Consider the following 22,304-nt stretch of genomic DNA (forward strand, 5'->3'; position numbering starts at 1 on the left):
CAGATTTTCAGACATTTCCTGATAAATAATCTGTCGGCAGACCTGTGACTAATCTCCTGCTTGTCGCAGTTTATTTAGCGATAGAACATTTTTATAAAATTGTATCTTGTGCATTCTGATTGAAATGACTTGAAAATTCCGGCCGCTGTCGGTGTCACTGACCTACACTGATAATAAAGTTTTTGCCCTGATTGTGCAGCAGGATCCGGCACAGACTGATTCCAGTTATGTTACGAACAGGCTCCTTTCAGCAGAGAAAGGATGCTCGCTGATTCCTCGGTTGCTCGTGCTAGAAGGCCCACGCTCTACAGGCACTCGTGCAACTGTGTGTACACACAGGGGCAAATAAATGACTGTGTCAGGGAGTGTGTGCACGTGCATGACTGTGTATATGATGGCGGTGGCATTTGTGTGTGTGTGTGTGTTTGTGTGTAGCGATGGGTGCCCACAGCGCCACAGTGGAAACTTGGCCATGAGCCAGCTTTTGCCCATGAGGGCTGGTAAACACACCGTGATGGATCTCGTTCTCTGCACTCAAGTGCCAAGCACAATGTAAACTTGCTTCCATCACGCCACTCAGCCACTCTTCTCCTTCTGTTCTTTAGTAGTTCAACACTACATTAGGCTGCATTCTATGTGTAACATCAAGAAACAGCTTTTTGCATCTCTTTTTAGCATTTTTTGACAAAATCAAACAGACATCTGCAATTTGTGTATACTTGAAAGCTATTTACAACACAAATTGCCTGAAGTGAAACCCAAGCGTGGTATATGGCATCAGATCATGTTCATATTGGATTCATGAAGCGCAAAGAGGCTTCTGGGTCAAGTGGTTTACTGGTAAACAAGCCGGCCTTTGGATAGTCACACTTCCAGAGTACACATCTGATCTTCCTGCAGCAGTCCCACAGGCCGGCGTTGGTCTGAGAAAGGTCACTTCTGAAGACTGCACCCCCATGCAACATCAAAACCAGATGTCTGATGAATTGCTCCTCATAAAAGATTCCTCTTTTACAATGGACCGTGGCATTGCCAAATACGGTAAGACAGTTAGGTGAGCATTCCCCAGTTGTTAAAATTCCTTTGGGTAATTCAGAATAGTAGCGTTTTGGAGAGATAGTCACAGGAACGTTTCACAATGAGCTTGCTGTAAGATGCTAGATGTAGTGCGGGATATGCTCCAGGTTTGGAGTGATTTACTTTCACCTGCCACAAACAGTCTGAAACAGAATGTGATGCTTTTCATTGAAGAATCTTCCTGACCGTTGACGGTTTTGTGCGAAACGAGGGCAGCTGTTAGCTTTAAATTTTGATAACACGGGTGGTGTCCAAAGCATCCCAACCTGGCATGCCTCCCTTTACACGGCCTATTTTTGCAGCCTATCACATAATAAAATCATGTTGCATTTCATTACCACACACACCGATTTAACGAATGTGTGTATATCCTGTATTCTGGCTGACTTCAGCTCTGCCCCCTTTTGTCTTCCTCTTATCTTTCGTTTGTGAAGAGGGAATGTTTCTGTTCCTATCACCTATGAAATAAACCATTCTGATAAGGCAACATTGTTTCAGCTCTCCCTGAGAAAACTTACCTATGGGTTCTGATAAGCTGAAAAAAAAGTCCCCAAAAATCTGGAGCCAGCAGCTGCCTGGTGACACGCTGCTCTGAAAGGACTGTCTGGCTCTCTGCGAGCGTGTGCTGAGAGGTGATGGACAAGACCCGGCCTCCTCCCTGTTCCTATCACTCCCTGTTAGCGCGTCTTCTCCTCCCCTGCTTCTAACTAATCACAGCTGACAAGGCATACACAGGGCCCTGTAATACCCCATTGGGTGGAAGGAGTTGTGCTGACCTGTCTTAATCAGGGGAGAAGGAGCAGGAGAAGGACGTTGGGCTATAAAAGCACGACCTCGGCTTAACAGAGACAGCCCGTCAAAAAGACAATGCTCTGTCTTCATGAGAAGACCAGATGTTAAATGTTAAACAGCTTCAGGGTTAAAAGTGTGTGCTTACGTGTGTGAATGTGTAAGAGAGAGAGAGAGGAGGTGGGGGTGGGGGGGTCAGGGTTGAGAAAGAAAAAGAAAATACTTGTCCAACATGAGGCGACTTCTTTGCACAGCATCAAATATGAGATTGCCTGTGCTTGCTTTGGTGGATCTCTGTTTGCATATGGTGCATCCACTTCACGTGATAAGGGTGTAATCCCACGAGATTATAGCAGGCCATGTGAGGAAACACACTTATGCACCTCATGAACACCGTGCATTTATACACCCACAGGCTCTCTTGTGCTGAAACATTGATGCAGACCTTTCACTGTGACGTAATACTGTATATCATCACTGACACTTACAGTGGGATGATGGGATAAATATTTCAATGGCATGGGGGGTGGGGGGGGGGGGTCGAGCTGGAGGACAACCACAGCACTGGAATTTTGCCCAACTACAGTTCGCATGCAGAGCGCCCCGTTTCTCTCGTCAGCATCTGCGCATAGCCTCAATTAAAAATGAATTCATCTCGAGGCAATTTGAAGCTCTGAAGTTTGCTTGGTTCTCCTGAAAAAATAAAATAAAATTTGGGACAAAAAATACTGTAAGAAAATGATAAATGAAAATAAACTCTCTGTGATGTAACATGCTTTGAATTTTTGTTCCTAAATACCCCGTAATTACTCCACACAGAGAGAAACTCCAGGGAAATATAGGTCATCCACATTTTTTTTTTACAAAAAATCATTTTTATTTTCTCTATCTTAAAAAAAAAACGTATACAAATGCTCATATGCATGTATATGTTACATGGTGATGTATTAAAAAATGTTTTAAAAAAAATTCTACATATGTGAGGATCTGGTGAGGACAACGCCTGCTGGGCTGGCTGAGGAGGATTTGGGGGTTTCACTGCCGCTGCAATATCTTGCTCCCTGTGTGAAGTAGGAACTCGGGGGTGTGAATGAGCTGAGACTCACGGCTGGTTAAAGAGCTGGTGACAAACACGCGAAACGCTGAGCGACAACCTGGCGGACACTCACTCGAGCGGCTTAAATTCCTCAGCGGCTTTTATCCTCGAAAGTAACCGGAGACTCTTACCGTTTGGGGAGAAACCGAAAAGTGTCGAAACAAATGGTTTAAGGCTGAATGTTCGCAGAACGGGACGGATGTTTTGCAAAGACTGCTACTGCTGCTGCTGGTGCTGCTGCACGGGCCGTGGAGGTACAAAAGAACGAGAATGACAGCAGACAAAGTCAAAGAGACGGCGCGCCACAAAGGAGGGCAAAGCGGGACATGTGTGTGCAAAGAAGCGGTGCCCTAGATCTGTAACACATCTGAGTAATTCTGTCGTCCATGCTTCTTTTATGTTGTTTTGGGGCAGCAGTTCCTCATCCCGCACCTGGAAAAACAAAAGAGAGTGCATTCCCTGGCAGTACATCTCCATGCGTAAATGGAGAGACGTGTGTGCGTATTCGCCGTGCTCTTTTCCTTTGTGCTTACAATAAATTACGCTTGTTTTGTCACTCGTGTCCTGTCCCATGACCGCACTATCATAGATGCATTATAGACTTCCTCATACTTCATATCTGCCATGAGTGATGGCGATGCCTGCAGAAGCTTGCAGTACCGGTGCGCAGAGTAGCACTTACGAAAGAAGCTTCGGCGCACCGGATCGCAATGGTTATGTGAAAACATGTGTCATTCCACTGTGGCGAGACCGACACTATGAGTCGTGGGTGAGACTGATGTTTACAAAAATATGGAGTTCGCAAAGACTCCGGAGTGCGGTGTGTGTGGGCTCGCTTTCGTTTTTTCTCGCTCTGCTGGTCAAATGTGCAGACTGGAAAGCTGATGCCAGCAGCAGCGCTGACAGCAGACTCTCGCATTCATCGTCTCCCCTTCACTTCGTTTCAGGCTGCGCAGCAGAGCTGTTGCAAACTTGCTGGAGTGTGGTTTCGCCATTGTTCACCCTTGTATGTGCCTTCTTTTGGGTCGGTGTGTACTTAATCCGCTGCGGGGTTCTAATCCAGACCGCCATCTCCCTCCTAACCTTGTGCCACCTGGGCGAAGTAGCGGCGTGGTCTCTTCTGGATGGGACAGATGAGCAGCTGTTTTCATTCACGACAGCGGCCGTTGTTGTGCTCCTCTGCGTGGCCACCGGCGCACTCATGGTAGTACGGTTGAATCAGGGCATATCGGTGATCGTTTTCATCAGCGTAGTCAGGACTATCTCACTCTTCTCTCTGCACAAAGTGCGGGCCACTTGGAGACCATACGTAGCGTACCTGGTTGGAGTGCTGGGCATCCTGCTGGCGAGGTATGCTGACAAGCTCCTTCCCAACCAAGGGAGACACAAGGAGGGCTGCACCCCTGTGACTGAGGCCAGGGAAGAGATCCCTGTATTTAAAAGGCGCAGGAGGTCCAGTTCTGTGATAGCCTCAGACATGGCACACAGTCAGTCCAACAGCAAGTCACATCGCCGGACCTCTCTGCCATGCATCCAAAGAGACCAGGTAAGAAGTTCTTGTCCCATTGAACTTTTCTCTTTCTGCTTTGTGTCCTATGAATTTTTTTTGTTTGTTTTTTGGTTTTGTTTTTTTGAGTGGAGTGGAGGAAAGATGGGAACAGTCTGCGCAGTGGCATCAAAACATGGACCACTGGCCCTTTATGGTTCTGATCACAGATTTCAATGTTATTTTATTATTATTAGCAGGGATTTTAACAAAGCCAGACAGTTTGCAGGATCCTAATTTGAAAAGAAAAGTCAGGCATGTCACAACAGAATAACCATAACAGCAGAAAGTCTATTAATATGATAATACAATTATTATTAGTAGTATTGTTAAGTAATGTGCTGTTTTTTGTGGGTTTTTTTAACCTTGCAGTGTGAAGATTACAGTTTACTTGGGTGTGCTTTGATCTTTGATCAGATCAAATCATTTTTGACTCATATTTTGTGGAGCTAATTGCAGCCACTCTCAGGCACAAATTCAATAATAACAAATGATTTATTTTTCCTATTTACATCCACACTTAAACTGTTTAGACAAACTATCATTACAAATACCTTTTTAAAAAACTAAGCTGATAATACATATGAAAAACATATGAATTAATGCAGATTTTCCTCATTTTTCACGAAAACGATGCACATTTCAAACCAGTGTAATGCTTTTGGAGTAGAAAAAAAACTTAGGCCTATGGTTTAATGTCAAGCTCGCTTCTGTCATTTCAAAATAAAGTACCAAATATGAAGTTTTGTTGCTAAATGGAATGCTATTTTTGAGCCATGCCTTCGAGTACTGATGAGAAAGGGAAGCTGATCCCTGTCATCCCTAATTTTTTTATATCAAATGTTTTCCCCAGATAACGTCTGAGCCAATGCTTTTCTGTCCTGGACTCTAATGTCACTTGTTTCTCACCACTTTATCGGAGCTTGCTGTACTTGAACCTCTGGAATGTGGTTGCACTGACTTTCAAATCTTTACTGATACTGATACACATGCATTCCTGTGTTAAAGAAGACAGGTTAGCTTCACTCAAATGAACTCATATCAACTCCTAAAACCTTTCTAATGCAAAATCAGTGAATGAGAAACTGACTTTTAGAGCCATCAAAGCTATCATTGTGACCTATGAGTGTGGTTAGTCTGGCAGATGAGAGGCTGCACTGTCGGCCACTTGAAAGATGCCTTCAGGGCTAGTTAGTGTTGTAGTGTGCTAGTTTGTTTTTCTTTGCGGTCACACACATGCACACATATGGTACACAATTTGGATACGAAAAGACTCTTAGATATTTTACACTTTGCACTTTTTTCTGATTCAGGAATGATTTTGCAACTGAAGCTTATTTTTGTGTATTTATTTTTTAATTTTTTTACTTGAAGTAGGATGTTAAAGAGTTGTCCCACAAATAATATAAATTATTTCATATTATATTTATTTACACATGAAGAAAGCAGTTCAATTTCTACATATAGTTTTTGATATCTTCTCAATTCTCCATGAACTATTCTCTAAAGTTGCTCTTGTTTTCAGTGTACGCGACCATGCTTTTAAAACAATTCAGAAATCGAGTAAAGGTAAAAGTTCAGTAAAGCATATTTTGTAATTTCTCCATGCCACACCAAAGCAGTGAGACTACACGGAGACATTTGACAGCTAAACTGCAATAAGTCACAGCAATGCACCTTTACAAAGCTTGCAAATGTCAAACACATAAAAAAGGGTGGACACCAGGTTTTACATTTGGATTCAGGCTCCACTGGATTCAAAACAGTTGCTTAGAGCACAGTAAAAACAGACAAGTTATGATTTATGATGTTTTGTGTTTTCAGTCCCCATACCTCACTCAAAAGCAGGATGAAACCGGCTGACAAAGTAGGCAATATCATGAAACAGTGCAGACATTTACAACATCTGTGACTCTCATGCATTGTCACCTCAGCCAGGCTGGAGCCCTCTGCTGAAAGACGGTCTCAATTACAGGTGTTTGTAGTGGGACGTAAAGACGGCACTGCAGGCACCCACTGCGCAACATGAAGAAGTTCACGACATATTAAAGCTTCTACAACAAAGGCCAAGTGATGCACCCTTCCCTTTCATCTCTGATGGTTCTGCTTAGCAGTTGACCAGTCACGGCCTGCATGTAATTGAGCCACACATGGCGTGCATATGCTGTCTTGTCTGTGTGGTCTGTAATGTGTAAACAAGCTTGCACTGATCCACACTAGTCATCACCTTATTCCCACTGGGCTCTGGCATCCCCGGGGGTTGATGGGGGTGAAGGGGATCAGTCACACTTTTTGGGGCCCACGAAGCAACCGCCACATGGTGATGGGAACAGGAGAGATGCCAGACAGCAAATATATACATCTATATATTTTTAAAAATCTGGCTGGCAGATGAAAATATATATATTTAGTGTTTAACAGCAACACGGCTGTAATTTTCTAGGAGTGTCTTTGTTGTAAAGAGGCTGGTTGATGTTTTAACAGTTTGCCCTTTTGCTGTTTTCAAGAGAGTTATGATGTTTTAAAGAAGCAGCATAACAAGGAGTACATCTGCGCTGTGTTGACCCGATGATGTTTACACTAGTGCTATGTGACTGAAGTGTTTGAAGAACAGTGTAATCCTGGATGGAGCATTACATTTGATACTTAACTTTATTTTTCTCAGGAAGCTTCTCTCACAGACCTTTGAGTCTTATTAAAAAAACAAAAAGAAGAAACAAAGCTCTTCAGATTCATAGTCACGATGTAAAAACTGTTTATTCAGAAAATAAATAGAGCAAAGAGAAATCTGTTTCTTTGCTTCATCACAAATCTCAAAGCTACTCTACCCCCCCATTCTCATCACCATCCTTCCAAAGTCACGCTTTGAGGCGCTGCTCAACAGTAGATTTAATAAACAGTAATTTTCCCTTTTTTAAACACAAATTGGCTGCCGACATCTATCAGCTCACTAAATAGATGCATTTTGCAATGCTGGGGTTGCCCCCACCTCCCACCCCCATCTTTGGCTTAATAAAAGAAAGTCATTATCAGCTGATCTGATAGCAGTTAGCGGGGCCCTCTGTGGGATAGTTCTTCGTCTTGGTTTAATACGAAATGACAAGCTGGTCTTCTGTATTTCAGTTGGGGATATTGAACTGGAGAATAAGGTGTGGACTCGTGTGGATCACTTTTCACAGCATGTGAGGAAATTTGAGTCCAAGGCTGTCCTGCTGCAGACATAAGCGCCACCATAGAACTTTCTGTGCGCAGAAGCAGAGGAAGGCAGTCTGCCCTGTTTCAACCTCTCCTACCTGAGCTGCAAAGTTTGAGCAGAGCTGATCAGGCCGGTAATGGGGAGTAAAGTACTACACCCTTTGCAAGGTCTTTGAAGCCACTCCCTTTTCTCTCACTAACCCCACCCCTTTCCATAGCTATTTCTCCGCTCTCTGTACTCTCACTGACACCAGCACAAATATTATCCCAGCCAGAGGAGGAAATTCTTTCTTAACTCGGATGATGAAGATATTCTTGAAATCTATGATAATGACTTCCTGCGGAATGGGATCCAAACACAATTACTGTTGCTCTTGTAAAGGTTTCCTCTTACTCTATTTTTACCGCACTGTCCGTAATTGAATTGTGTTTGGGATGGAGGAGGTTGTTGATAGCCTGTAGGGCAGTGATTTACCACTGCACACTCTCATCCTGAGCAGCTTGTTTGTATTCTAAACTCATAGCCTCATGGGACATGATGCGTTTTAACTTTTTTTTTCTCTTAATTTTTTTTTTTTAAACTTGAATGGCCTCTGGGTTAGAAATGGTCTCATTGAAAGCCTCCTTCTGCACTTGGAAAGGAAGCTGATATCAGCATGGGGTTCCGTGTCTTGTGATTGGGCGTTCCACTTCACACTTTCAATCCTCATTCAGTCCCCGTGTATTAGCTGCGCTGTGCATGTGTGAAGAGGAGGAGGCGAGGGGTGGAGGAATTGGGGTAGGAATGAAAGTAGGTCATTTGAGGTTTTGTTTAGTAGCCAGGCAAAACACCAGGCTTACTCTTACCCCCCCTGAATGGTGGAAGAGTCTTGCGTTTTACTGATGCAGAGTAGCAACTTTTAGCGTGCTTATGCTCCACATTTGTATGTGTTACCTCTGCCATGTTGGCTAACCAGCATGAAGCCACATCACTCCGGGTTTTGGTCTTGAAGTTGCCCGTCCAAGTCTCCAAAGGTTCTCTTGGGATTATGAGAACTGGGTGCTGTTTCCGTAGTTTTGTCAATCACTTCAATCAAATATGTCAACATTATGCACACTGAAGTGATTAATATGTAGTTAGACTGGCTTAAGTATTAGATAAATGGCTTTGACACTATGTAACCAAACCAAACCAACCAGGTTATCTATACCAGTGGCTTTTGTTTTTTATTTCTTTTAAATAATGTATCCAGCTGATCAAAAAATAGTTTTAAACAATGCCTTTACCAAAAGCTAAGACTTTGTCCAGTGTTTTTTTTGAAAAGATTTTTCCACAAACTGTCAAGTTTTCAAACCGTTCCAATGTATTCTTCTGTATATCTGTATGTCTCTCAGCTTCCATACTGGAATAGCATTCAAATGGTGGTAAAAAACCACTACGACTGTACACTTGTGTCTTCAACCAAGCTACAGTTGCCATGGTGCAACGTGCCAGGTTACAAAAATCAAGAGGTGCACGACCGACTGAAGTGCTACAGAGATTGTTGTGCGCGACACAGGCTTACAGGATGTGATGTCAAATTTGCCGCGTGACACAGGCAACGCAGTGCTATATTTTGACAATGAGCTAATTTTCTTGTCCATAATCTCTTGTTAGTGATATTACCTTGATCCTAGATCTTAGCAATTAACTGAGTGAGAACAAAGTTATCAGTACTAATCGAAACAATGGCCAAAACAACACAAATAATGCCCAAGCTTTGATTCTTTAAACTCTACTCTCCTGAATCACACATCTGTGTCCACTTCTTTCATTTCAGTCATTTACAGCAATAAGACTAGCTCATTCCCTGTATCTCTGATCATTTAGGCCAACCAAACAAGAGGTCCAGGACTGAATTGAATATCCTTCCCTCTCTTCCCTAACCCTGGCACAACCACGCTCTGGTTCTCTACTGATTACCATGGAAATTGCAGACGTCTGTGTGAGCATGTGTGCGCATGTGTGTGTGTGTGTGTGTGTGTGTGTGTGGTGCCAGCAGCTTGATGGCTGCCAGCTGCTGTAGGCTGAGAGGTTGAATCCGCTCTGAGAAACATGGAGGGCCTCTAACCACAGACGCAACCCAACGCAGCTGGAACGGCTAGACAGATGCAGGCCTCCAGTTCTAACACACATCACACATATTAACACCTCAGGTTCCCAGTAACTGCCTCACACTGGACTACAGCAGAAGAATCTGAAGTGAAGTACAGATTTTTAAACTTTTTTTTGCGTGAATCGAATAGTAGATTATGAACTGTACTCATTTGTCCTGTGTTCTTGACTAAGGCAACTATGTCACTCAAGTTTTCTGTGTTACCATAAAAGATGGACTATTTCTGTAATGGAGGTGAACAGAATGTTCCTGGCACAAAAGTGTTTATGAGTAGAGTATGTGGGCGTCCGTGCTTGTGCATGAGTGTGTGTCTGTGTGTGTGAGACAAAGATAGAGAGAAAGTGTGCGCACGTGGTGGTGAAGAAGTGGATGTCCATGCATGCCAATAGGGCTGGATAGTGTTTGTAATACTACGTAGCCAATACTTGCGCCAGCATGTCATTACCATAACAATGTTCTTGTTGATTTTTTATTTTGAGAATTATAAACATATTTTTATTTTTCTAGAGAAAAGTTTTTTTTTACTTGTTATAGCTCATTAGTGTCTTTTTATCTTACTGCTATAACAACTGAATTTGTAATGATTGTGTAAATATTTTTTTTTTTTTTGTCTATTTAAGACTGCACTTTTAAGAACTGGCTAGGAACAACTTTAAAAAATTAGCCTATATGGGGAACTCTGGCTTATCAGTAAGCACTATCCCTGCTAGATAGATCTAAATGCATTAAGAAATATTAGATAGTCCACTTTGTAAATGTGGTAAACTGCCCTTAAAGAAAAAAGTAATAACAAAGAAACTGCAGAAGTAAAGAATATTCAGCTTTATTTAGCTAGCATCGTTTATAGAAACATGCAGCCTAAAGTGATTTTAGAGCACAGACGGTGGTAAAAACAAAAATAGAGATTTTATAAGATCTTAAAGTCCTCGGATCAACTAGGAGATCAGGATCTTCTTATTGATCTATTTGGTACATATATTGATTCTTTTAAAAAGCCAAAACATCGCTCTGACCCTTGAAATATGAACATAGGTCATTTTTGGGGTTTCCTGTGATGCCTGTGGTACCAAGAGGGTGGCAGTGGTGTCTTGTGGCTTGTGGGGTGGAGCCCTGAGGGATCAAACTTAGTGTGGCACATCCTGCAGATACTCAGACTGCAAACAAGGCACGTCAAAGTTACCCAGACATAAATGACAGAACCCAAGATTTGAATTTTATTCAGTTCACCTAGTCAGAGGTTTTAGTGTTGTGGCTGATCACTGTATGTCAAATGCATGCCTGAGAGATGGTGCCAGACTACAGGGGCAATACAGGAAATATCTAGTAAAGGATTGTTCCAGGAAAAAGTCCTTCTGGTTCCAGGTTCCAATAACGGTTGTGGAATTTTTATGGTGGATCTTTTTTCATAATTAGGCATTGGGGTCCTTAGGCCATGGCTGCTTTGGGCTGCTTTCTGGCTAACATTTCTAGCATCACTGTCAGGCCTTTACAGTGCATATGAAACAAGGGTATATGTTGAAAATATACTTACAAACTTATATTAGCAAGCAAACATCTAACATCTAAAAGAGTCATAAGGTGGTTTTCCCTAAATTCTGAAGTCTGAAACTGAAAAAAAATTGAATAACTTCAGAATTTTCTTGAATCCAAACATTTGTGTCTGTAACCCTGATGCCATGTTTTTGCTCTCTAAGGGATGGGCAGTACGTTCGTTTGGGGAATTGAATGCAGTGCCTCAGGCTTTCATGTCTATTTATCATCCTAAGGGCCTTTCAATCACAAGAGGAGCCCACCTTTAAGACAGTAATCCCTTACATGAGTAGACATTCCTGCCGTTGCCCTGCTGCTATATGAATTGGAATGTGCAGGTTGAAGGGCCTTGAGGACAGGCCCGCGGGCCCATTTACTCAGCCCTTTCTCTCCCTGCACACCGTGACCTGAGCCAACACCACCATCCTGGGCTGTCACCAGGTGTACAGCTGGCCTCTGCCGAATGAATAGATACTCTCACATTTCCCCAGGAGGTGTGTGCTCAAGTGGGCATGTGTGGGTATTCAGGAGAAGGAGGTGGAAATGTAGTTCTAGACTGAAATAGCGACCGGCAGTAGAATGTGTGAAACACAGAATAAATAATTCTTCGTTCCCCCCCGCCAGAAAAAATTCAAAAAAATTATCTGAGGCTCTTTCATCTGAGTTCAGATTGAGTAGGGGAAGTTCAGCTAATCCCCCTGTTCCAGTGTGGTCATTGTGTCTGCGTTAGAAACAGAGCAGGCCACAGTTGCTGCTGTCGCTGCTGCTGCTGCTGCTGCTGCTGCTGCCATGACTCATTTAGCGAGGGGGAACATTTTGAGCCCCTATGACTGAGGCTGCCCAATAAATCCAAACATAGTCAGCTATTAATTGATTATACATTTCAAGAGCATGACAAGAGAAGTGGTTTTCAGTGATGAATGACTGCATTTAGTAATCCACTGCCTGGTTTGTTTCTCATGGTTTCAACTGTTCAGACTATTGAGACTTTTTTGTTAAATTTAAATTGAACATGTAGTGTGAGTTGTCCCTTAAACATTCCGGCTGTGTACTGTTTCCAAAATGCCAGTGTTTATAGAGGTATTCAGATCCTTAGGTTAACTTGATAACAGCTTGCATGAACACAGGAGCGTTGGAGAGTAACTATTATTCAAACTATTCAAATTCTGTCTTATAAATCCAAATAACTTGTTCTTTGACTGTTTTGATTTCATGCCCCTTTAAGCTTCTATTGTGCTTAAATTCAAACATATTTTACTTTAATGCGACACATTCACTTTGATCATTAAGATTAGACAAAAAGACGACAACTTTCTAAATTTTAATTTAAAAAAAGTAAAAGTTTCTTCTTATAGTTTTACGTTTTGTTAATGACAATCAAGTATGTGCAACAGCTGGCATTAAAGACAGAGTGTATTTCCAAAATTACACACACACACACACACACACACACACACACACACACACACACACACACACACACACACACACACACACACACACACACACACACATATATATATGTATATGTATATATACACATATGAAAGCTCACGCCAGTATAAGATAAATAGAATTTTTTTCTAGAATCTAAAAACAACAAACTGAGGATAACAGGTCGAACTTAGAAGATGTACATATATATTACATATATTGTAAAATCCTTAATGTAATTAATGTAATGTCATTTGCCCAGTGGTACACTAATTTTAACATACAGTTGAAAAAGTCCACTTGTTCAGAATTATCAACACTTTTTCTTTACATACTGTAAGTACATCCTCACAGTAATAAAATTGACCTTTAGTTTAAATAGACTGCTCAGTCCACGATTTATGTTTGTGTTTAAATATATGTACTATAAATATATGGAGCTATAGGTACTTTGATGTCACTGCCTTCACTTAAGAAAAGAGTATTAATATTTCCTAACTTTCTCATTGTTATTTTCCAATGCCAACAATGCTCTATATGGGAGTTAAATATATATTATATCATGGAATTACTATTACCTGTTCCTCAGTATATAAAAATTACTTTAGGGATATATCTGGCTGAGTTTAGGCTCAATCTTTTATGTAGGTTAACTTTTCTCATCTGCACATTTTTATGCAAACTGTTGATCAGCAAATTATGGCTGTAAACCTAATAGAATGAAATGTAGAATTTATGCGTCTGGTATACAGTCTAGAGTGTAAGTATAAAGTACTGGAAAATTGAGATTTCAAGTAGATTAAAAGTTTGAGTGCAGCACAGTAAGTGGAGTAGACTTTCTCAGCTACATTCTGTTAAAACAGTTTCAGCTTCATATTGTTAATGACAGAGTTCCCTGGTTAATAAAGTACGTATCGTATCTCACCTTATTTCATTTGGTCAAGCTCTGACTGTGGAATATAATCTTTTAGACCCGAACGTAAAGCCGATTTAGTCAGCAGGCTTTATGTCTCTCCCGCTCAGTGGCGTGGTGCAAGGAACTGTGTTATTGTAACCTCTGCCTGGGGAGCCCTCCCCTTCAGTCCGGCCCACTGCCTCACTGGCTCACCATGAGCCCGTCTGTCCCTGCAGCCAACAAGGCTTCTGCTGTTCCCTGCTCAATGCTATGTTTTACTCTCTAAATATGTTAGAGAAAAAAATCTGTCTGTACATCTGTCTGTCAGTCGGGCTATTTCACCCCTTGCAGTGGCAAGAGTCTTCGGGTTTGGGTTAGGGGTTGTTTTTTCACAGTCACTTTCAATTAGCCAGATATTAAAAATGCAATGTATAACTGTAGGTACATGCTGAACTGGCATGAAGATTAATGGTGTTCATATGATTTTTTTTTGTTAAACAACATTTTTGGGAGAATTTTATGTCTTTCTTTTTAATAATACTATTAGAGATAGACAGGTAATGCAAGGAAACAGAGTAGGGGAATAACAAGCAAACTGGTGACTCATTACCCATGTGGCATGCGCTCTAACCTCTCATCTATTGGGTCACCCCATAATTTAGATTTTTATGGACGTACTGTGGATGAGGTAATACTAAAGTAGGTTACATTTAATTTAACAGTGCAGAGCCTCTTTTGGACAACTTTGGTTACATTTTTAAGCCACTATGCAACAACAAATAGCTAATTTTTCAGAAATAAGTTAGTTTTCCATCCATCCTTCTGTCTTCTCCTTATCCAATTCATTGCCAGTCTATCCAAAGACATGCATGGGTTTAAATTTAAGGTGACTGCTGATATTGAAATAGCTGTAACTGTGAGTTTTGACTGTCTTTCTCTGTTAAGTTTAGTGAGAGTTTATATGTTATGTTTTAATGATGGGAACACTAAAGTTTAGAGGAACTGTTTTCTTTTTGTTCAGTGTGTGTATGATAAATATTTAAATCTTTATTTTAAGTGAGTATTATGCACTTGACATTTACTGTTTCAAGGTGCAAAGAAAGCAACCAAATGGCCCACAGACAGACTCACACTTGCATGAGTTAACTGCTCTCTCAGTGCTCACGTATTAAGTTAGAAGTGTGGGCCTGTGTTCAGTTGTTAGACAACAGTGAGACGAAGGCAGCGCCACTGTCCTACGTCTATCATCAAATGCTTGTGCTTTTTAAGTATAATGAAGAGCATGATGAAGTACCACTGTGCATATTTTCTGGACAATGTAACTGCCTTCCAATATACAAACGCACAAACAGATTGCAAGGTCTCATTGATTTGTTATGGCACTGCTTGGAGACACTAAGCAATGCAAAGGGCAACTTGCTTTTATGTAGATGACATCCGTTTATAGTCTGCCTGAGTTTATTGCGATGAACAGCAGGCTCTTCCATGTATGCATGTTCTGCCACACAATCCTGTGTAAATATTGCACTGTTGATTCCAGGCACCCCTTCCTTCCCAAGTTAGCCAATACCAACTGCTAGCTGCTTGAAGTAGCACAAACCAAACCAATGAATGATAATTTACAGGCATATGTTTAGTGTGTGTCTATAGTCTGTGTGTCGTGAAGAGAAACGGTGACAGCTCAGACGATAGCAATGGGACTGAGATTAGAACAGGAGTACCAGGCTTTTTGAATGGTTATTTGCCAAGGGCCACCTTAGATTTCTCTCTCCACATTCCCTCTCTCTCTCTCCATAATATTTTCCATTAGCTGCTGTTCCATTCATACTCTCTCTGGTTCCTGCATCGTCTCCTCCGGGGCCCGACAGCTTGAATGAAATCTCCATATCTATGATAATCCTTCTCTTTTCTTCTCTTCTGTTCAGATTGGAAAAAAGTTTGCCAACATAATGTGTCTGTGATGTTGCACCCCCACCCCCTCCCTCTTTCCCCCCCCTTCCCATGTGGTCAGTCACACTTCAGTATTGCCATTCAAAAATTCTGATAGGTTTGGCTGATGATTCTTTAGGGTTAGCGTTTCCATTGTAAGGATGAAGAAAGGCATGTGGTGGTTTTGGCAAAACTCCACAAACTGGAGAGGCAGAAGGACCTTTGACGTCATCAGGAAACGTGACCCACTTCTCAAGAGGCAAGGAGCCTTGGGCTGGTTGAGCAGATGTTGCACAGATGAGTCTGCATGCGCGCGTGCATATACACACACACACACTAACACCTAGTTTTTATGCGCACATTTTACTCTGTCTTTATTTTCCGTTAAAATGCCCACAGAAAGCGAATAAATGACACAAGACATTTAGGTGGGTCTCATTTGCGTTTATGGCCGTGCGCAGGCGTGAACCAATGTGGTCGTCTGCTTGTGAGATATTAGTATAAGAGTTAAAGGATCACAGAAGTGAGTTAGTGAGTCACTGAGGTCATATCTGGTGGTTTTTCTCTAACAGGTGTCCGAGGGACAGGAAAAAAGGAGCCTGAAGCTAATTCTACAGTACGTCTTTTAGTTACACCACTTTTGTTATGTAAGGTGGATGTTCAGCTCTCCAGCAGCTCCATCAATCTTCTCCTTTTCCCATCTGCTGTGATTTCAGATGTTACATAAAGCCTTTCTTTCTGGTCTGTCAGTTAGATATGTAGGCTCTCTTTATCTCGCAGCTATTTGCACCTTTTCCTGAAAATGCAACTGTGCCTGTCACGTTTTTTTGTTCCAGCAGAGTGACTGCACAGTTCAAGCTGACATGCTTTCCCACTGGAGAACCAAACCTGTACAGGTTTGTTACAGGTGTGACATCTGCAATCAATATTATTATGCCGAAGCTGGGCCACATGACTTGTTGTAGCTGCACTCATAGCTGAGTCACCATTATTGCCAGAATCCAGCTCCTTCGAGCGCTTTACTATGTTTTAAATCATTGTTTTGGTTTTCTAAAGAACATTCTGTTTCATGCAGAAATCCCAATAGGAGAAGGGTCAATTGATTCTTAAATCTATTGGTCCTATAACCTGAAATCACTGAACAAGGGGACACTGCTGACCAGGTGTTTGGGGGTCTTTCTTTAAAAAAAAAATCTCTTGTTCTTGTTTTTCATGGCAAGTGACCCAAACCAGGGAAGGTTAAATCAGACTTAAATGAAAAACAATCCTTAAAAGTTGAGTCAACACAAACATTTCTGAGAGTAAAAGAAAAAAATTAACATAGAAGCCCTGCTGGACGTTTTCCTAAACTACATCACAGACCGCTGCTGTGGTCTCACATGTATCTGATCAGTCTGTAATTAGAAGGTATTGAGTATATCTGTATATTCAATCATTTCATTGCCGTTTTAATGTCAGAATTCTATCCAGAAACACAATTATTATGGGTTTGTTTTTATTTATTCCTTTCAAGTTTTTTTTCTCTTTTAGCCTTTTCATGTGCCATCATTTGAATCTGGACTCATTCTCCCGTGGGAGTTTCGTCTAATCAGATTTCACCCCCTAAACCTGATACGCAAATCGCGATTTGCGGCGTAGCTGATCTTCTACATAGTTTGCGCTAATTTGAACAAATTTGATTACATCAAATAATGGAAACAGCATGTTTATTCACACTAGAGTTAGATGTGTAGTCTCTCTCATTCTTCCTTTGTTCATTCTTCAGCAGGGAAAAGGTGCAAGCAATTCTTTGCTGGCAGAAGAGTCGGCGATTTTTATATGAACAAGTCCGTCTTATTGTCTTTGCAAACACCTCATTTCCAGGGATTTATCCCAGAATCTTTGTAAATATTTGGATTTTTAGACAAATATTTTGGATATCTATGTTGCATATACGTCACAATAATATGTTCAGCCTTTCTCCCTTGCTTCACTTTCTGGCATGCCACAGCCGGCAGTCAGTTTCCAATTTCTGAGAAAAATTTGCTTATCCTAGATCTTAAGAAAGGCAAACATCAGTGCCTGTTGATCTCAATTAGTAGCTTGGCTGGGCATTCGTGATAATGTTAGGTTTTTAATCCAGATTACTTTTTAGCAGCTGTGTCCTCTTTGTTAGTTATGGGTGAAGCATCAGAGGCATCATATTATTCCAGGCAGATGTTTGATCAGGCCTCTTCACGAACAAAATGGTTGGACCTCTAGAGGGTCCTCATGCTGTTTATGATGAGCTGATTATTTCGGAAATGTCGGGGATAACGAAGATTGGTCACCTTCAAGAAGTGACCCAGTTTCTAAGATTTTTGCATTCCTCGCCAGCCCCTCTGGTTGCTGACGGACAGCGGGCTGAGACCCGAGCCAACGACATTACATGCTTATAAAGATAATTATCTGCTTCATTTTACACAAAGTGCACATGCACGCATAACACGCGCGCCCACCTGCAATAAAGGGGGCCAGAGTGCAGTGTTGCCACAGATGTAATAAGCACCCATTTATTTCCACATTGGCACAATGTTAACTCTGATTCAGGGACCGGTGGATGAAAAGGTCAGTGGGCTTGTTTTGAGTGTAAGATTTCCATCATCACATCGCACGCTCTAGCAGATCCAGTCCAAACTACACAAACAGTGTCTCTGCAGCACTTGACAGCCTTGATTCTGCCATTAAGTCAATAATCTACCCTCACCCACTCCCTCTCCTCCTCCCTTCACAACTGACCTGCTGTTAGCTTACGTACTTCCCTTTTTACTTACCCTCAACAACTCTTATCCAAACAGCAGTATAATTTTCCCCCTTATGTGTTTCCCTTTCTCCCACCGTGTCATTTTCCACAATTCTTCCTTTGCATTTTTTTCTTCTCCCCACACTTCTCACCCAGCATCTTTTCATTGTTTCCAGACAGCGGTGAAACATATTGAAGAGAATGTGTGGAACGTCAGAGTCTGTTTTCACAGAGAAAGGCAGGGATACGGACACACACACACACACACACACACACACACACACACACACACACACACACACACACACACACACACACACAGGGAGAACTGTTCCAGGAAAGTGGCATCTGTGCAGCCCATTAGGGAGGGATTCAGTGGACCTGTGTGGGCCTTTTACATATGGTGATCAGCTGCTGGAAAGGAACTGGAACCAAGGGTCACATCTGAGAGGAAACATTAGGGGAGATGAGACATGTTGGACAGATGCATTCCCTTCAAGGTCCTTTAGCGCTCTATATCAATGCCGTGGTAGCAGCACACTAGCCAGGTTTTTCAGATCTGCAGGACTGTGCTGCAGGTTGCGGCAGCCAGCAATTCCGTTGGCTGCAATCGAACCCTCCCACTAACTCAAACATGTGGATAAAATTCTAACACTCCTTGAATCATAATCCCTAAAAAAAAGTTGTTCATTTGTTCTCAGGAAGTCTGAGGATCAAGAGTAAATGGTGCGGGAGAAAGTGAACTCTGATCAGTAGTAGCACTGTTATTACCGCCGGTCTGCCCTAAAGTAACGGATGCTGAAATGGCTCTCTTGAGTGCAGGTGTACCCTCTTGCCCTTAGTAACAAGAGAAGTGAGTGAGGAAGAAAGTATGGCAGAGTGAATGAGTGTTCTGAGGTTTTTGTTTTTTTTGGGAGGTGAAGTAAGGAGGTGGCCTTCTCTTCAGACCCTGCAGCTGCAGTTCATCAGTATATTTGTGTTGCTAAGTCTGAAATGACTGGACTGGATCCTGACTGGATCCCGTCCATGTCAGGGCAAGATACTTCCTTCTTTGCCCACCCCCTGTCTTTAGTAATTCAGTTTAATGCTAACTTGTAATGAAAATATTGCTTTCAATCCCCAAAATATCAGAATTAATTTTAAATATGAAATGTAACTCCTTGTATTAGAAGTTGCATTAGTTCTCGGTGCTGTGTAGCTTAATTGTATGTAAATTGTGTTTTTTTGTTTTTATTTTGGAGAAGAAAATACTTTTTAGCCAACAACAGTAAGCACATGTTCCTGACTAAGATGAATATTGCTGCTGCGCCCAGTATTTTTTATTTATGTGGCTAGAGACTGGGCACATTTGTAGTAGTAGAAAAGAAGTCGTGGGCATTTGCAACAACAGATTTGGATAAAATATCATCCTCTTCCTCCTCATTTGGAGCTCCAACAAAAAAAAAAAAGGTGCATAAACGTGCTCATTTATTCCAGATATTCTCAGAATTGCTTGTTGTCAGCAGATTAGACATCCTTTAACTAGGATTAAGCACTTGAATTGGGAGATGTTGACTGTTGACTGATATACTGACATCTAGTGGTGAGATTTTAAACTCTGTAACTTTAAAAGAACTTTAACTGTAACTTTAAGATATTTCTAGTTCTGTTAGTGTTAACGGTGTCAACGCGTTAGCGCGGTTAGCTCGTTAACGCGTTAGCACGGTGCAGCCCTACGCAAGGGCTATCCGTGCTAACTCGCTAACGGAGATTTGCCGTGTTAATGCGGTTATGGCGTTAACGTCATTTTAACGAGACTAACGCTGACAGCAATATAGAAATTTCTATATTAAAAATCCTAATTGCTCTCGAAGACACAATATATATGACCGCCCAGGGATCTATAAATAAGAACATTAACAAACACCAACGATGTTGAGACTTGAATAGGAAAATGGAACAAGATTATATGCAAAATAATGACACACAATGTAACTGAAATTTCCCCGCTTTAGGCAATGTTTGTGACAGCCTTGCACCTTTTCAAAAGTTAGTTATAGTTAGCTAGCAAGATTTTAAAACAAAATTTTAAAGTAAAATAGTTTCTTCTTAGCTGGTCACGGTGATATTACTAGAGGAACCGTCCTCTGGGAGGCTCCTGCTCACGTTGTTTGAAGATGTGTTGTGTCAGAGCACCTGGTCAGAGCCTCAGGCGGTGGATGTGGCTGTGCATGCTGCATGAATGTGAGACTCATTAAGCCCACTGGCGTGCCAGGTGGACTGCAGCTTGTGCTTGTTTCAACACACACACACACACACACACACACACACACACACACACACACAAGCGCGCGCACGCACGTCTACATAAGCTTATTCTGTGATGCATCAACACATATATGTGTGCTTACTAATAGGAGCACAAATAAGACACATTCACACAATTTGCAGTGACACACAGAGGTAGGGAGAGCTACTGGCCTTGTAAGCCTCTAATTAGATCATCTCAGATATGGTATCATTGTAACCAAATTAGTGATGATGCAGAGTATAGTATATCAGGTTTTGGCCAGAGCTCAGTCACATTTGTGGCAGAGAAATGACATGGAGTACTTGTCCCAAATGCAATAACTGAACTTGCGTCATGGAAATTAAGGACAGTTAAAAATACAGATACTTCAGAGGAAGGTAGATTGATGCCTGATAAAGCTCACATGTAACATCATGTTCGAGCATAAAGAGGAAAAAGAGAACATTCATCTGGCTGGATGAATACTCCTCTTGATATCACTCAGCAGTAGTTACAATCTGTCTTTTGATCGATCAGTGCTAACCTGTGTCACTTTTTCAAGAAAAACCTCCTTTGAAATGTCAATACGAAGAAAGATATTTGTTGTTAAAATGTAGTTTTTTTAATCATTATAACATCAAACTAAACTTGACTACTATTGCCAGCTGTCTCAAGATACTTGTTTATAATTATTGATATTTTTCTCACATGACATCATGGGGACATTGCTCAAGAGTTGTACACCATACTTGGTGTGATAAAACCACCAGTTTCTCTGTGTATTCTCTGACTGCTTGGCAGTGGTTCCTGGAGGTTTCCTGCTGTCTCTGAGTGAAATCAGTTTTAAAGAAAGGGTTGGACCAAAAAAAACCCCTGGTGATTGATTTGGTTGCTAGAAGATTCCCACAGTTGCCTGTGGGTTTTCTTGTTTCTCTCCAAATACTCGCCAACTGTCCCAGCAGTTGTACAACTTGACAAAAATGCAAAAGAACAAGGTTTGCCTTCAAAGTAAAAATTGGGCCTTTTTCAAAATGTACAGCTTTTACTTGGATGGTAAACCTTTTCCATTTCCAATTTGCATCACACGTTTCATAGTTTCGCTGCAGCTCGAGGGATAGCTGGACAGTGTTTGTAGACAAGTCCATCACTTTCATTCAAACCATGACTGCAGCAGTATGCTAGCAACCAAAAACAATCACAAGGTAGTTTTTGCCAACCATTTAATGATTACATGTTTTTCTCTGGTGAAGGTGGTTGCCTGGAGTCACTGACTGGTCTGTAGACCTGTATGACTTCATTTTCCCAGCGACTGCCACCGACTTCAAGCAGATCTTACAACCGTTTCTCCCTTCATGACTGGCGGTTGCCTGACGGTCATTTATAAGTCTGTGTGACTGCGTCTCAATCACTTGATCCTACCTCACTTACATGATTGTTGAAAATGGTGGACAAGGTTGTTTTTTTTTCTAACCTGTCATGTCCAGCAGCTTTAGCAAGCAAAATCATGATCTGAATCCACTGTTGCGCCTAAAACATTTGCTTTGTGGAAAAGTTAACGTCATAGTGGTCACAGACAGGGGTCTGAAAACCCCCCCTCAATATCTATTATGATTTTACATTACACAACCACCTTTTTATGAACAATCAC

The 22,304-nt window shown here is 41.6% G+C and overlaps 1 protein-coding gene across 3 annotated transcripts in view; it reads left to right on the forward strand.

Moving 5' to 3' along the window:
* The first annotated feature begins 2,797 nt into the window (after window positions 1–2,797).
* LOC116332615 (cGMP-inhibited 3',5'-cyclic phosphodiesterase A-like) overlaps window positions 2,798–22,304 on the forward strand; it is a 75,742-nt gene continuing 56,235 nt past the window's right edge. For all 3 annotated transcript variants that reach the window (XM_031755625.2, XM_039615547.1, XM_039615548.1), the window contains exon 1: window positions 2,798–4,508. In XM_031755625.2, coding sequence (XP_031611485.1) covers window positions 3,594–4,508 — 915 coding nt within the window. In that variant the 5' untranslated portion in view covers window positions 2,798–3,593. The remainder of the gene's footprint in view (window positions 4,509–22,304) is intronic.

Source organism: Oreochromis aureus, linkage group 7 (assembly GCF_013358895.1).
Source record: "Oreochromis aureus strain Israel breed Guangdong linkage group 7, ZZ_aureus, whole genome shotgun sequence".
Lineage (NCBI taxonomy): Eukaryota > Metazoa > Chordata > Actinopteri > Cichliformes > Cichlidae > Oreochromis > Oreochromis aureus.